The 18,034-nt window shown below is 37.3% G+C and overlaps 1 protein-coding gene across 2 annotated transcripts in view; it reads right to left on the bottom strand.

The window, feature by feature from the left end:
* The window catches only part of src (SRC proto-oncogene, non-receptor tyrosine kinase), a 46,075-nt gene that overhangs the window by 10,337 nt on the left and 17,704 nt on the right, over window positions 1-18,034 (bottom strand). The window contains exons 2-5 of one of the 2 annotated variants that reach the window (XM_039652323.2): window positions 9,270-9,513; window positions 8,160-8,259; window positions 5,411-5,428; window positions 2,778-2,876 (exon numbers count right to left, since the gene is read on the bottom strand). In XM_039652323.2, the coding sequence (XP_039508257.2) occupies window positions 2,778-2,876; window positions 5,411-5,428; window positions 8,160-8,259; window positions 9,270-9,504 (452 nt within the window). In that variant the 5' untranslated portion in view covers window positions 9,505-9,513. The remainder of the gene's footprint in view (window positions 1-2,777; window positions 2,877-5,410; window positions 5,429-8,159; window positions 8,260-9,269; window positions 9,514-18,034) is intronic. The other variant, XM_089124700.1, reaches the window with a different exon arrangement.

Below are 18,034 nucleotides of genomic sequence, written 5' to 3'. Positions count from 1 at the left end.
TTTGAATATATTTTAAAATGTAATTTATTCCTGTGATAAAAGCTGAATTTTCAGCATCAGTCTTCAGTGTGATCCCGATCCTTCAGAAATCACTCTAATACCATGATTTACTGCTTAAGAAATATTTCTTATCATTATTGTTGAAAACAGTTGCTTTTTGTGGAAAACAGTCATACGTTTCAGTATACTTACATGAAAAAAAAATGAAATAGAAATCATTTCTAACATTATAGAAGTCTTTACTGTCACTTTTGATCAATTGAATGCATCCTCGCTGAATAAAAATATTAATTTCTTTAAAAAACAACAACTTTTGAACAGTAGTGTACGCTTAATCATGGCAACACTGTTCTGAAATCATTTACGTGAACATTTTTGGCCAAAATTATAACAGTTCTCATTTGAATTGCACTGCATGAAATATTGAACAATGAATCAGGTTGTAATATTCCCATTCCTGGTTCCAGCAACAATAAAACAATGGTGTTTGGGATTCATGACTGACCCAGTGACATTTAGTGTCTGTAAATCAGCTAGGTTTGTTGTTCGCCGCTCAAGGCCGGCTCTCTCTCAGTCTTACCTTTTCTCCAGAGTCAATCTGAGATGACTGGCAAGGCAAGGGTGGAAAAATGAGTCATTATAGGTTTTCAAAGGAGTGCCTGTGTGTATTTGTTTAATGCGCCAGTTGACGGAGCAATCTCAGGAAATATTACGAGTTACACATTATGAACAGGACACAATAGATGAGCTGCACGGGGCACACGTTGATGACTTTTACTCGTTCAAGAGGGAAAAGGTCATTCGGGCTTGAGGGTTTTTACTTTCTAACCGATGAGATGGTGGAGAGACTCATAATGATGGAGGACAAGAGAGCAACCATGAAGGGAATAATGAAGGACTCAAAGGTCAGACCGGAAGGAGAGAGAGGGGCGAGTGTGAATCAGTTTGTTGGTAGCATCACAAAGGTTGAGCTTCAAGTAAAAAAAAAAAAAAAGTGGAACTGAAATATTTCTGTACTCACAGTTTTTGCTAAGTGATGATTCATGAACAAATCGTTCTGTTGAGTCAGATTGTTTCCAACGAGGAACAAATCGCTCTCATGAGCTGCTTCTTTTTAATGAATCAGATCAAGGACTCATAGGACTGAATCAGTCGGGGAGGTTCGAAAATTAACATGTGATTCACTCACATGTAGCTGCTTTAAAAACTGAATTCTGACGGTGTCATTGAACTGAATTGAATCAACATTGACTACGTTTACAAGCTGTCAATATTCGGGTTCTGGTCGGGTTAAGGTCACTATTCGGGTTTCTGAAACATTAGGAATAACCCATTTACATGCGTGAGCAGAGAGAGTATACGTGGAATTTGTAATCAATCGGCAATATCCCGATGTAAACGGTGACGCGCGGTTAGCATCTGAACATACGGACAACCTTAAGACGCAATAGAGTGCCGAAGTTATGGCGTCACTTTGTAGGACAACTCGGAAGTTAGCGGCGCATGTGTTCCCTCGATCGAAAAGCTATGCATTTTCCCCATAGACTATTGGAAAATCTGTGTTCAACAAAGAGTTGTGACCCTTGCACTGTAAAAAATATTGTTGGTTTAACTTAAAATTAAGGCAACGAGGTTACTTATTTTTTTAAGTTCATTGAAATAGAAAAAATTAGTTAATACAATGAAGAAGATTAATTTCATCACCAGAAACTCAAAATATTATGTTATCTGAACTACATAAATTATCTAAGTTGATTTGACAAAAGAAAAAATGTTGTAATTACAAATCATGAAAATATTTTTTTTTTACAGTGTACACGTTTTGTCTATCAAGATAATCTTTACAAGCCAATCCAAAATGTATAAATTTTGAAGCCTATATGAAGAGTTCAGATGCAAAAGCCTCTAAATGCCATTTGAAATTTTCTTTTTTCTTTTCATTTGAAATTTTTTTACCATTTAAGTGAAATTACTGAACTTAAATATACAAGCTTGATAAAAATGATCATTTTAGAAGAAAATTTCAAATGGCACTTTTGAAAAATGGCTTTTGCATCTGAACTCTTCATACAAAGTTTAAAAAACACAAGCAGACACAATAAAGTTAAAAAAACACAAGCAGGTTATAACTGGTTTGTTTTATGTAATAGATCAAAACGTGAAAATATTTAGAGGCTTTATTAAACACAGACCTTATTTCAGGCGATATAGACCACTTTGCAAGATGTAAACAACACTGGTCCAGAAGCACTTCCTGTTTCAGTTTTTTTAACACTACATAAAAGCTGGGATAAAATACAACCAACAAAACATATAAAACTGAATCAAAAAGTTAAACAAACATCTTTAAGGTGTTTTCTTTACATGTGAGATAAAGAAAACAGTTACAAACTGAAACAGGAAGTGTTTCTGGACCAGTGTTGTTTACATCGTGCAAAATGGTCTACAGCAAAAACCCATAAACTTCAGGGCGAGGGAACCAGAAGTGCTAAAATGCAAACTCACTTCCGCCTTTTGGCCTACAAAGTGAAGTCATAACTTCGGCACTCTATGGCCACGTCCACACGAAGCCAGTACGTTCCCTATCCGATTTTATAAACTGAAAATTAAACTGATTTGTCCAACTATTGTCTTGTTTAGTTATATAATACATCATTAATTCAATTGTTAAGGAACCAGAATCATTTCTGACACCACATCGAGGGAAAAAAACAGAGGAGGCACGGGGAGGAGAACATAAACAGAAGAAGAGAAAGAGGAGGAGGAGGAGGATTTACTCTTCAGCCTGGATGGAATCAGACGGTGCCACATAATTGCTGGGAATGTATCCACTCTCCCCCGTCGTCAGCGAGCGAGCCAGCCACCAGTCACCCTCCCTAAGACAGCAGAAAAACACACACACATGCATAATACACCTGCAATTTGACTCACATATTTGGTGAATATCTGGTGACACATTCATGATTTTCTTACCCGCCCAAAACACACACCCTGAGATTACATCTGTGGTATTATTACACCTGAAACGAGGTATTAGAATGCAGACGAAGCTCTTCTAAAGACATTAACTACCCACGCCAAATTATACATAAATTAAAACGTCCATTTAAAAGGGATAGTTCACCCAAAAATAAATATTTTCAATCTTTTATTCACCCTCAAGTAGTTCCAAACACTTATGAATTGCTCAACCAAAAATCGTATTATACTCTTGTATATTTCTTGTATTATTCACGCCTACACATAATACACAAGTTGTATGAACTTTTTGGGGAATATTAACACAATTATGCTTTCATCATGCGTAAAAGAGCAGCGCAAACATTCATGAAATCCTCTATTGATTCCTATAAAGAAAGAAAATCATATGGGATTGGAACGACTGACTTTTTTCATTTTTGGGTGAATTATTTACAACAAAACTGGTAGATTTATCAAAAAAATGAGTCATACGTCTGGGTTGTCTTGATGGGTTTTTAATAATAGATGGTGTGTATAGTGTGTGCATTGAGGTGTTAGACTGTGACTCACTCCCTAAGCTAAAGTAATAAGACTTTATCCATCGCCAAGACATGCTGACCCGACACAAACCCTCTCCAGGTCTCGGAGCTACTGCTTGTTGTCGTTAAACATAATTAAAACATAACCGCACCAGTGAAAACAATGACATGTATACACAGATGGGCACATATTCATATTCATTCATGCAAATATATTATTCATATGCAGGGTACCATTCAAAATTCAGAGCATAAAACTGTGATTGTGATAAGCAGGATTTATGAGAAGATTAAAGTGGACGAGGCTACTGTTCGTTAGAGACAATAATTTAAGTAGAAAACGCTGCTGGCTAATGCTAATGCTGCATCCCTAATAGCTAATGCTAATGCTACATCCCAATTCTTAGTCACATTGGCGAAATTTTGCATGCAAAAATCCATCAAATATTCTCAATAGTGTAGAAATACTAACAAATTTGAATTCTCCGTGCAGAAATATTTCGTTTTTTGTGTGGATTCTTATTAAAATGACCAATAAAATAATTTAAGGAGTGAGAATTAGAACTAGCAAGTTAGTCTAACACAGCCAACAGCCTTTAGTTTTGATTTTTACTTTTAATTTATCTAAAAGTTACTGCTATCTTAACATTTTTGTTTTATTTTTGACCACATTTAATGACCACATGAAATAAAAATGACAATTTTAGTGCAATTTAGTCTACGTCTGTTAGCTTTGAGGTCATTTCTATGCTAGCGTACTCTTAAAATAGCATATATGCACGAAAATAAAACCTTTTAGCACACATGCGAATTAATTCTTTTAATTCACAGGGCCACTTACAAATGATCGTCCAGTAAAATCATACATGTTATGAGAACTATTAAGTTAGTCAAACCATTGGCTATGTTCATTCAACTAAATGCTACTGCTATCTTAACATGATTGTTTTTGATATTAATTTAATGACCACGTGTAATTAAACTGTGACAAAGTCTGTGAGCTTTGAGGCCATTTAGTTTTGTAATTTTTGCGCCGTATACAGATTTCTGTCCAATAAAATGATCTCTGGAATGAGAATAAAAACGAACAAGTTAGCTAAACTGAAAACGTAGCCATTAGTCTGCATTTTTACTGTTAAGTTAGCTAAATGCTAATGCTATCTTAACATTAAATGAATAAACCTAAAAGCAATAATGTTAAGATAGCATTAGCATTTAGCTAAACTGAAAACATAGCCATTAGTCTGTATTTTTACTGTTAAGTTAGCTAAATGCTAATGCTATCTTAACATTAAATGAATAAACGTAAAAGCAATAATGTTAAGATAGCATTAGCATTTAGCTAAACTGAAAACATAACCATTAGTCTGTATTTTTACTGTTAAGTTAGCTAAATGCTAATGCTATCTTAACATTATTGCTTTTAGGTTTATTCATTTAATGATCCCATGAAATCAAAATCTGAATTTAGTGGGTTCTAGTGCAAGTCTGTTCGACTTTATATATTTAGTTTATATCTGACTATTTAAAATATAAGGGTCATGTAGATGTTCCAGTGACAACTTCCTGTTTAAACAGGAAATACGTCAACACAGGATAGAAAATTGTATATTTGACATATTATCATTCAAGGATGAATTTACATGAAAATTGGCATGCAGCCTAAAAAAATGTAAAGGAAAAATCAACAATACACTACAGGACCGACCACAAAGTCAATGTGAAGGACAAATGTAAAATGGTTGTGAGTGAGCCAGTTATGAGGAGATGTGACACTATTTATGGACCACTTCCACAATCTCTAGAAAGTCGGGACAAATCTCAGGTGGGCAAGCAAATGGTGAAATGACACACTTTCACAAACACACGCATGGACATTGAAAGCTGAAAGCAAGAGCAACTTTACCAACCTGGGGTTCAACTTTCTCCTACATAAACGATTGAGAGCGTGTAGAGGAAAAACACAAGTGTTTGGACATTAAAAGCAAACAGCAGAAGCTACAAACATCCCACATAGCCTCACAAATTGATTGAAGGTCAAATCGCAGCAATGATGCACTTAAAACAAACCTTTTATCCAAGTACTAAAAATATGGAAAACAATTACTGTAATGTGCATTTGATTATCTCAAAATGTGTACTGACGCATGTCTCTGAAGGTCCCAGCATAAGCCGGAGCAGCTTAGAGATTTGGTTAAAAAGCTTAGATTACTCTATTATCAGTGGCTTCTGGGATGGTTAATGGGCAGCGGTGGGGATTGGTTACGGTTTAAAGGGTTAATCTCACCTCGTGCCTAGGTTTCTGTTCAAACTCCCCATAATTGGTCTTAAAGGGATAGTTCACTTTGAAATTAATTTTTAGGTATATATCTTTGGTAATATCAAAATTGAAACTACTGCGGAAACAAATGACACCTACATCTTGGATGCCCTCGAGGTAAGCTAAAACATACCAAAAATTAATTTCAAAGTGAACTATCCCTTTAACTACAACACTATTTTGTTAAACTGTTGTAGGGTGTGTTCACACATTTGTAGTTAGGTTCTCTTAGAGAGAAAATAATACATTTAGTCCAGGTTTGCTTAGCGTTCACACTGTCATTTTTAACACTGAACCTAAAAATTACAACAACAAAAAACTTTTTAGGGTCTTGTGACATCACATCCTGTTTTTAGTCTGTGTTGCATTCTTATTTTAGTTGAACTGCACCAGAGTTTGTTTGGAAGTGGACCGAGAGACCCATCTTTTCGGTCTGTTTAGTGCACCAGGGTTCAGATGGCAGCGTTCACACTTATTCAGATAAACCAACCCGATCTCACGACCAAGTCGTACGAATTCGATGAATGATTAAAAAGTGGCTAATTCGTAACAATTCATACGACCTCACTCGTACGAATTAATACGATTTTGCTAAATCGTACATATTTTACGAATTGGCCAATTCGTATGAATTCGTACGAATGACCAACCACTTACCCCGCCCCTAAACCTAACAATCACGTGGGTTTAGACAAATCGTACGAATTAGACACTTTTTAATCATGCGTCGAATTCGTACGAATTGGTCGTGAGTAGGGTTGGGTATCGAGAATCGATTGGAACCGGGACTAACTTTTCATTGTTCCCGGAATCGTTCAAAAGTTAAAATTTCGATTCCTAGTTTCGATATTCACAGTCCGCCGAGCGGAAGAAGAAACCGCTGAACACCACCAATGAAGAAGCGTCTACCGGAAGTGTTGGCATAACCGCACGAGTCGAACATGAGTAGCTTACGTCGGTGGTCCAAAGTGTGGCTTCACTTTTCTAAAAATAACGAAATCTCGGCAAAATGCAAAATTTGTGACAAAAGGAGTATTTTCTTCAGAAAGGATTATTACCTTCAGAAAGACCATTGGTTAGCAAGGTTAGCTAAACTTTTTTGACCCCGCCTCTTAAAAGAATCGCAATCGAGAATCGTTAGGAACCGGAATCGAAACAAGGAATCGGAATCAGAATCGTTCAAATTCAAACGATGTCCAACCCTAGTCGTGAGATAGTGTTGGATAAACCGCACTAGCAGAGCAATCGCTCCAGAGTTCATTTTAATCGAATCAAACCTGCCAAGTGTGTGAACACAACCTTAATGTTTAAAAAAATGATTCCTTTTTTTTTTTTTTTGCAAATGACTGTAAAAACTACATGATGCTGATTCAAGTTTCACAAACCTTAAGAACACATAAAGTGTATCATTAAGTCTGATTTGACTGAAAGTGATTACCCCAGTTCATTGAGTGAATCATATGATAATAAGCATTAGATTAATTGATTAAATGGTAGTTCTTTCATTTTAATATCATTAAACATATACTGTATCATGTATGTGTACCGGTATGTATGTAAATGTATATGTATGTATACGCATACATACATACATGCATATATACCATTCAAATCCCATTACTCTCAACGATTTTATTCTAAGTTCAATAAATAACATGCACCACAACATGTTTTCCTTATAAAGATGTCAATTTGGGAAGGAAAGTTGCTTAACTGTCATGAAAATAACATCTAAATGTAAATATACTTAATGTTATTAGATACAGATTTCATATTCTTTTAGCAATATATATATACAAATATCTCTTATTGATTTTTGAAGGATTCACCCATATACTACACAGTGTTCGGCCTGACATTAGAAAATCACCAGGTCCGCTTTGTGCAGAAACCAGAGGATGTTACTAAGAGTGTTTTTTTTTTCTTTCTTCTCTAAACGGTAGCGCTGAAAACTGAAATAAGGAAGTGAACCACAGGTGTAGCAAGGAAGGAAAATGCTCCCTTTGGTCCGGGAGGGGAAGTGGAGGTAAAGACGTGCAGCTGAGCTTTTCTTGTGCACAGGAAGACCAAAAAAGGAATCCAGAGAACAAAAAGCCGTCATCTCTCACAAATACAGCGCCTTCAGAGGGAGCCAGTTCCTATGGTTACCGAAGAGGAAGAGGAGGGGGGGCTACATGTGCTGGGGGGGGTTCAGCAGCCAAAACAGCCAGAGCCCAGACAGATGAGAGACATGTGTGTGTGTGTGTGTGTGTGGGGATGTCTGCCTCAGTGGGTGTGTCTATCACCCCCGGGAGCCCTATTATTTTCAGCGCGAGTATGTTTGTGCGTTTCCCTCTTACGTGTTATTGACAATCTGGAGTCGTTCTCCTTTCCTGAATGACAAATCGGAGGCTGTTCGTGACTCGTAGTCATACAAAGCAACAAACGTGGTCACACCGCCTATGGAAAAATACAAGAGACAAACATAGACTGTTATCGTGATGCATTACATAAAAAAAAACAAAAAAACTTCAGCAATTTCATTAACATAAGTAAATAATACAATGCTGGGTTGCTAATGGAAACGGGCATCCAAAAATAGTCAAGACTTGCAGAGTCAGACTAAAGGCTGTGGTGACTAAGGATGCATTTAAGTGCCCTAAATCCAATTTTTCCTTCCATGTGGCACAAATCGGATATGGCCCACAAATGTGTAAGCAGTAAAAAAGCACATGGACTCCAGTATTCTCGGATAGGTTTCAGGTCTCATGCACATGTGGAAATAAATCTGATGTGAATCATCCATTGTGCATTTGTAAGCGGACAGATCGGATATGCCAAAAAGCGACGGCGAATGACGGCAACCGTGACTCTTTTTAATGGAGGACAAAGGCTCAACCCAATGTTTTGCAGATCTCTAAAGATGGTGCGTAAAGTATTATCATTTCATCTGTGTCCACTGCAATTCATGCAATACCACTATTATACAGAAAATACTGAAAAATTTAGATTAATACTGTGGAAATCCACCAATAAGTAAACAGCAGTAGTTTTACGAAGAAATTCCTCATTGTATCACATTTCCAAGTGGACCAACAAAACCTGTTCATGTTGACTCTAAGAGACTCGCCAGCCAATCAGAGCGGAGCTTGGGAGTTAGGAAAATCCCCTGCTATATTTGTTTGAGTATGCATCAAATGGTCTGATATGGCCTTACAGGAAAACTGTGACTGTCATTAATGAGATTTTAAGTCATTAAAAAAATTGATTGCACCAGCTATAACTGTATACATGATGAGCCTGATTTACACTGACAATAGTTGTTCCTGCACCAAAGTAGTGCAACTGTTTAGTCAATTCACCCTCAGACTTCTTTGCCCATTTCCTTTAACACTTTAATACTGAAAGTCACCAAAAGCAGAACCGTAATAATGACACATTGAATCCCCGATCAGACAGAGGTGTGTTACCCGCTAACATGCCGCCTCTGTTAGGAGATGTGACGGTAGTGGAGATCACTCCTCCAAACAGCGCCTGCTCTGCGTTGATCATGGGCTGGGTGCCGCGTCTGCTGCCGTCCACCGGAGGACTTCGGTTGGGGGTGTAAGATGACGGGTTGGGACTGGAGTGGTGTCCTCCGGTGCCATCGTCCAGACTCCGGGAGCGCTGGCCGACCTCTTTGGGTTTACTCTTGGCTCCGCCCATGGCCTAGGCCTGAAAAGACAGATCATGATTTTACCTCAAACACCTGGCTATACACTCAATTCTAGAGTAATATTATATATATATATATATATATATATGAAGAGTTCAGATGCAAAAGCCTCTAAATGCCATTTGAAATTTTCTTCTTTAATGATGATTTTTATCAAACTTGTATATTTAAGTTCAGTAATTTCACTTAAATGGCAATGATAATTACCTATTAATTGTTATTTAAGTGAAATTACTGAACTTGAATATACAAGCTTGATAAAAATGGTCATTTTAGAAGAAAATTTCAAATGGCATTTAGAGGCTTTTGCATCTGAACTCTTCATATATATATATATATATATATATAATTAAAACCAGAACAGGACAAGGGCCTATTAGGAAATAAGTACATAAAACATAAAATCCAAATATATAAACCTAAATACATAAATGTAAATCCAAATATACTTATAAGAAAGAATGTATACCTGTAGGTCTGAATTTGAAGAGTTCAGATGCAAAAGCCTCTAAATGCCATTTGAAATTTTCTTCTTTAATGATGATTTTTATTAAACTTGTATATTTAAGTTCAGTAATTTCACTTAAATAACAATTAATAGGTAATTATCATTGCCATTTAAGTGAAATCACTGAACTTAAATATGCAAGCTTGATAAAAATGATCATTCTAGAAGAAAATTTCAAATGGCACTTAGAGGCTTTTGCATCTAAACTCTTCATTTATAAATAAAAGTTTGAAAATATATTCAGAAGCTTGTATTTATACAATTGAATATATAAATGTACGTAAATCCAAATTTAAATCCAATAACTACACATTTGGATTTACATTTATATGGTCATAATTTACACAAACACACACACACACACACACATATATATATATATATATATATATATATATTTTCTATACATTTTAGTCTTGTATCTTCAATACATATATTCAGACTTGAATATATATATAAATGTAACACAGAATATATATATATATATATATATATATATATATATATATATATATATATATATATAATGTCTGCTTAGAGGTTGAATATTAGTACAGGATTGTAGGTACTGCACATAATTTTACTGGGGAAATACTGTACCTATTACTCAATTAAAAATTTCAGGGTCATGAATCAATTTTTTTTTTTCAGTATCTGAACCTACAACCACCAGTCTAAATGTTAAACCACCAGCGCACACTGCCTGCAACAGGCTATTACATCCATGAATTGCAGGGTTTCATGTTGGACTTTTGACATAAGCTTTTTTCTATAAATGTATATAAAAAAAATATGTTGATCGGAAAAATAAATTTCATCTAATTTGTAACATTAAAACACTTCAAACGAATATTTGACCCCCTCTTTTTCCAGCGCTGCCGCTAGAGACCAGCCTGTTTTCATGATTTATGTATGAACCATGAATTATTAACCAACTATGCATGCAAGCAAAATTCTGTTATTCCTTAAGTAACACAAATAAACAGTGATACTGGTGCGCAAAAAATATCTTTATCTAGAGAGATATTCAGTGTTAAACCATGATCTCATTACTGAACTCTTCAACCATATGAAATTCAGATCATTTTAATGAACTAGATTTTTACATTTTCTTAAAAAAATGTGTTTGCTGAGCATGCAAATCTCACAGCCATGACGCTCTGGATAGTTTCAAAAATGTGTTTTTAGAAGAAACAGAAAAAAATCGTTAATTTCCCATTAAAAATGGAGATGTTTCAGCGATTAGATTTTGATTAAATATTACGAAGAGTAATTGTAAATGCATTTTAATAACATGATGGGTCTCAATAATACCAGGAATGTTTATTAAAAATGAGTCACTTCTTGCCACTAGGGGTTCTGCCTAAGCAAGCAGCACTAAAATTGTCAGAGATTCCTAAAAAAAAAAATAAATCAATTTTTTTCTTTTTTTTTTTTTAGGAATCTCTGACAATTTTAACATTTTTTTCAATTGAAAAAATGCCTGGCATGTGAATGTCATTTCATCACAGTCAATTTTGATCAAAGTGAAACATTACAGAAAGCGAGTGGCCGCAGTTTTAAGCGCCCCAGAAGCCTGAGGTTGTGTTTAGTGCCCTTTAACCTCAGTTTAGCCGATACAGGAGCGCTCAGCTGTTTCCTCTCACATACCAGTGACAGCCGCTGCAATACGATCCTCCCGGACCCCCCAACACACACACATTCTTCCACATCTCATACTGTCTCTCTGCCAGCACAGACACACACACATTCTTTGAGGGACAGACAGACGATTTCCCATCCACCCACACAAACCTCACTCAGCACACACTTCTTTCCAGTCCTTAGCTCTCTGTAAACACTCCTCACCAATGCAGAACAAGCCCCCGCTTGCCCACGGGATGATAAATTCCCCACAACCAAAGGGTCTTTTCCTAGAAAGCCCAGAGGACTGGCGACAAGAGGAGCTGTTACAGGCCCGGTGGAGGGGAACTAATCTCAGCAGAGCAGTGTGAATGAGGGGTCAGGGAGCGGCCGAGGGCCCTGGAGCCATCGCAGAGGAGCTTTCACTAGAGATCTGCGCTCCTCAGGTTCACTGGCAGTGCCATGAACCGTACAGTCACAAGACTGGAGTTAAAGTGCAGATATGCGCTCTATACCATTAAAGAGCAGCACTGACCTTGAAACTATAGGACATTCCTGTTATTTTTTCATGACAGAAGGCCTGTCCACATCGCTTCTAATGCAGCTTAAAGGGTTAGTTCACCCAAAAATGAAAATTCTGTCAGTATTTCCTCACCCTCATGTTGTTCCAACCCCGTAAGACCTTCGTTCATCTTCGGAACACAAATTAAGATATTTAAGATATTAAGATCGCTCCTGCATACTAGTCCATAGGCTTCTTGAGGGACTGGCTCTTGCTGTCCCCGAAAAGTCATTAAAGACATCGTTAAAATAGTCCAAGTGACTACAGGGGCTCAATCTTAAGTTTATCAAACGACGAGAACACTTTTGTGCGCAAAAACAAACAAAAATAACGACTTTATTTCAACTATTCACTTCCTTCTCTATGGGCCTGTAGTCAGTTAACGTAGTGTGATTGCGTAGAGCTACGTCACACGTAGGCTCACTATTGGCCGACGCTGGTCATGTGTGTGTGATGCGTGTGACGTACAATAACAGAAGCTTACGCTATTAAACTAGTAACCTGACTCGCCTAGAGGGAGAAATAAACGAATAGTTGAAATAAAGTCGTTATTTTTGTTGTTTTTTTGCGCGCAAAAGTGTTCTCGTCGTTTGATAAACTTAAGATTGAGCCCCTGTAGTCACTTGGACTATTTTAACGATGTCTTTAATGACTTTTCGGGGACAGCAAGAGCCAGTACCTCAAGAAGCCTATGGACTGTATACAGGAGTGATCTTAATATCTTAAATATCTTAATTTGTGTTCCGAAGATGAACGAAGGTCTTACGGGGTTGGAACAACATGAGGGTGAGTAAATACTGACAGAATTTTCATTTTTGGGTGAACTAACCCTTTAAATGAAGGAGTAGTTCACTTTAAAAAAACTTTTGCTGATAATTTACTCACCTCCATGTCATCCAAGATGTCCATGTCTTTCTTTCTTCAGTCGAAAAGAAATTAAGGTTTTTGATGAAAACATTCCAGGATTTTTCTCCATATAATGGACTTCAATGGGAACCAAACGGTTCAAGGTCCAAATGAGAGTCTCAGTGCAAACTGTTCAAAGGGCTTTAAACGATTCCAGAAGGTGAATAAGGGTATTATTTAGCGAAACGATCGGTCATTATAAAAATAAATGAAAAAAATGTACGTTTTATAAGCACAAATGCTCGCCTTGCTCTGTTCTGTGATGAGCGTTCGTGACTCTCCTGTTCAAACTCGTTCATGAAAATTAACAAATCTTTTTTCGAGTCATGACTCAAAGGGTTCTATAAGACACTTATTCATTGTCTGGTGTTGTTTTAAAGCCCTTTAAAGCTGCACTGAAACTCTCATTTGGACCTTGAACCGTTTGGTTCCTATTGAAGTCCATTATATGGAGAAAATACTGAAGAAAGAATGAAGAAAGAATGACATGGACATCTTGGATGATATGGGGGTGAGTAAATTATCAGCAAAGGTTTTTTTTTATATAAAAGTGAACTACTCCTTTAAAATATAGTATACAGTATTCACAAACGAATTCTCATGCAAACCTGCAGCTTTCTTCACTCTTTGAAAAAATGAAAGCATCGGAATGAATTGTTCAGCATCAAATCAGATTACAGACTGAAAATTACAAAACAAAAGAAAAGCAAAACAACATGACATAAGAACAAAAGTAAAAAAACAACTACCGAAACAAAAACAAAAGTAAGAAACTAAATAAAAACAAAAACAAAACCTAAGACAAAAAATAGCAAACAAAATTAAAACAAAACAAAAATATAGAAGAAAAAAAGAAAACACTAAACAACTAAGGAAAACTAGCATCCAGCAACAACAAGCATGTCTTGTTAATGTCCAATTAATGGAGCTCTAACTGTAAGTAGCAGGATGAATTTACAGACACGTTTGATAACACTAAAATGAATCAGGGTGAACTCTGGGTAAACAGAGCAGCTCATGCTTCACTAATGTCCAGCCACAATAAAAACTGTCATTAAAAGCAAAGGCCCAGTCATTACAAATAAAGGCAAATCTAATTTCCCGCCCGAGGTGTGAATGTTTGGCTCCGTTAATGCGGTCTCCATGCCCAAGGCCACAGTCGTGTCCGGGAACGACCTTATTGAGGTTCAGAATGTGACGAATGATCATCGGAAGAAGGATTCTGGCATTATGTAAAGCATCATTGATCTATGGCAAACAACAACTGGGAACAGGACGTTCATTCACAGACGCCTACCAATGAGGTCTAGCTGACGGATAAAGTCATAGGAACAAATGCAGAATTGAAAGGGCTATTTGAACAATTAAACGCCACAACAACAAAACTGATTCTGCAATAACAAAATGATAGAAAGGTTCAAAGGATACTTCACCTCTGGAAAGATGAACATGTATTTAAAATGGGTAATTTATGTAGAAGAAACATGAAATTATTGGCTCGATCCAGTGTTGTAGTACTCGAGACTCGGACTCGTCTTGGACTCGGTCTCGAGACTCGCATATTTTAATGGTCTTGGTCTTGTCATGGACTCGTGTGCATTTGGACTCGGAATTGACTCGTACTCGAACATTTTTTTTTTAGGACTCGGACTTATTCCCGAGTCCACTCGAGTTCAATTAAAAATATTTTTCATGATTATTAATGTATGTTAATAAAATATTTCTTTAAATTGATTGACATGCCCATTGGTGATTTTCTAGTGCGCAACTGCGCATGACAAATTGTAATAAAATTACTTTTAACACCACCTACTATGTGGCCTTTTTACCCTAAACTGATCATATTTTTTAAACTCTAAGTAAATTCAGTAAAAAAAAAGGATTTCTCTAAGTAAATAAAAGTAAATTAGGTAATCAACCCTCACGGGTCTCGGTCTCGACTCGGACTCGACTCTCTATGGACTTGGTCTCGACTCGGACTCGACTCTCTCTGGTCTCGGTCTCGACTCGGACTCGAGTGAGGTGGTCTCGACTACAACACTGGCTCGATCCCTCTCTCTCCTCTCTCACACTGGTGGTGATTGATGAGAGACCCCTGATATGACTGTAGGCACCTCGGGTGTACAGTAGTACATAGTAAAGTGCCTCATTCATTCATGTTTGACTCAGCAACATCATTAACAAAATTCAGCATCAACATTTTTGATAAATCTCTCCATATTTGAAAGATGAGCAGACAAGCCTCAAACATATCTCCAGCACTGGTAAATCTGAGATTAGACCAGGTCCAGGGAATCATCCAATTTAATCCAAACACAAATTAGGACCTGATTTCTATCCCACTGAGCCCAGGACAGGATGTTAGATTGCTGTGGCGCACCAATTAAAGGACTGGATAAAAACAAACTCGCATTTAACTTCGCCTCAGGCAAACTAAACCACATCTCAAATAAATCGGTTAGCTGTATGTGACAGCATAGCGTTGGCTTTTGGTGCTTAAATTGGTTAACGTAAGGTTAACCAAAAAACTAAAAAAAAAAACCTTTCATGTATGCAGCTTTCCTGTAGCTCAAACAGCATTTGTGCAACGCAAAGTCAATTACTGATAAGAATGTAAATGTGTAAATTGAAATGCAATGTGAGTCGCTTCTACCAAATGCATAAATGTAAGTTCATCCTTGAATAAACATCAGATTAAATCTCATACAATATAAGATGAAATGTAAATTATTAAGGGCATGGTATATATGCCTCTCTATTGATCCACACAGACACAATTTTTTTTTTTTGCGTTATATTAAAAAATATATATTTTTTAAATGATTAACCGCACCAAATGTGTGTATCTCTATATTTTAGTGGGTGTACAGATACAAAACATGCCCTAAAAATAATCCCTAACATGGGAACAAAAGCTCAATCACACACCGTGGCTGTGAGAGGGGCTGCTCGTGTCACATGTGTAAACTGTGCGAGAGGCTGTTATCTAACAGCTGAGGAGATTCCGACGGATCGGATGAACCGGAGACGCCCCATCCCCCTCAGCGTTACGGAGACAGGCTCTGATTTCTATGGGAAGGCAGAGGATTGATTCTTGAGCGGTGTGAGAGACAGATGGCTCAGAGAGGAGGACAGCTATAGCGGAGGGGTCAGTATGTGGGGGTGGAGGGTCGATATTCCCCCTCCGGACTCGTCTGTGCACCGAAGATCAGCTGGGGTGCTTAGCCTAGCCCATTTCAACCGGGGCTAGCCAGTACACGAACATACAGTACAGTTATGCACAGCCACAAACACACGTGAAGTTACAGAGACGTTAGATTCAGGCATACAAACGAAGTATGCATGCCTGGACGTGTGCTTCACACACACACACACACACACACACACACACACACACACACACACACACACTCGTTTATTTGCCTATCTAAATAGGAACACTCCATAGAAGTAATAGTTGTTATACTGTACAAACTGTATAATCTATCACTTTACACTAACCCTACCCATCACACAAAACGTTCTGCATTTTTACATTTTTAAAAAACCTTTAATTTATAGCTACGTTACCAGATTTACATATGAGGGAGGTTTTTTCTTTTTTCACTTCTGGGTACAAAATGTGTCCCCAAAATATTGTTAAAGGAGTAGTTCACTTTAAAAAAAAAAAAAACTTGCTGTCTTTCTTTCTTCAGTCGAAAAGAAATTAAGGTTTTTAATGAAAATATTCCAGGATTTTCTCCATATAATGGACTTCAATGGGAACCAAATGGTTCAAGGTCAAAAAGAAGTTTCAGTGCAAACTGCAAACTGTTCAAAGGGCTTTAAACGATTCCAAACGATGAATAAGGGTCTTATCAAGCGAAACCATCGCTCATTAAAAAAAAAAAAAACAAAGTTTAAGTTTTATAAGCTCAAATGCTCACCTGTATATATATATACAGTATATGTTTATAAAGATTCAACTCACTGTCAAATACAACAGCCAGAACTTGACAACACTCGATTTAACATAGGCCTATCTGTAAATCTGTAAATGAATCTGTCACCCATGTACAGTAACATTAAAAAAACACACCATCTTTCAAATATTGAGCCATGGGGAAGCATAAAGGCAATAATATAGGGCCAATAATTGAGCCTTGAGGGATCCCACACATAAGTGGGGCTGAACATGAGGAAAAACTTCTCCAAAATCAGAGGGAAATGATAGCTGAATAAGAATAGCGTAGCCGTAGAAGCCCCTAACTCTTGTCGACAGCCTATTCCTCACATCTGATTGGACGATTAATGCTGTTCCAAGATCAACAAGGATGTTCTTCTTATTGAAATCACAGTTACCAAAAAGATATAGCTCAGGCTCCATGTTTACATACCTCTCCTCTTCTTCATGCATGCTTCCCTGTTACTGACAGTTCAGTAAATCATTACACAGGGTTTACAATGCTGCATGTGCACTACCTGCATAAGCCTTATTACGACACCTTCAAAAACAAGACATTATTTCACGGTTGATCCTGACATATCAAGCAATATATATCGACATCAGGAAGTCAAAAGGCTAGTTTCATTTGAAGAGCTGCATGTAAACACACCCCACACACTGTCACTCCTAGACTCGTCCGGTCAGCGAGACACACTGAGGCGGGAGGCGCTCGAGTCAATATTTACTCCATCAGACGGGACTGGGTCAAGGGTTGCCATGGAAGTGATTATTCGAATTCCAGAAGTGTCTGAGCAGATGAACGGGAAAGCCAGGGTCTTTGTGAGAGGTGGACGGATCCCGGCAAACAGCCAGAGATCAGATAAAAACTCAGACCGTCTGTGTGGCCGGGCTGCTTTTCAGAACAGGATGATATTGTGTCGGTATTAACGGTCCCTTGAGTAATCACAACACAAATGAATCGGCCCGTCTACAGAT

Source organism: Pimephales promelas, chromosome 20 (assembly GCF_988280905.1).
Source record: "Pimephales promelas chromosome 20, fPimPro1.hap1.1, whole genome shotgun sequence".
Taxonomy (NCBI): domain Eukaryota; kingdom Metazoa; phylum Chordata; class Actinopteri; order Cypriniformes; family Leuciscidae; genus Pimephales; species Pimephales promelas.
This window is presented reverse-complemented; position numbering and strand designations above follow the sequence as displayed.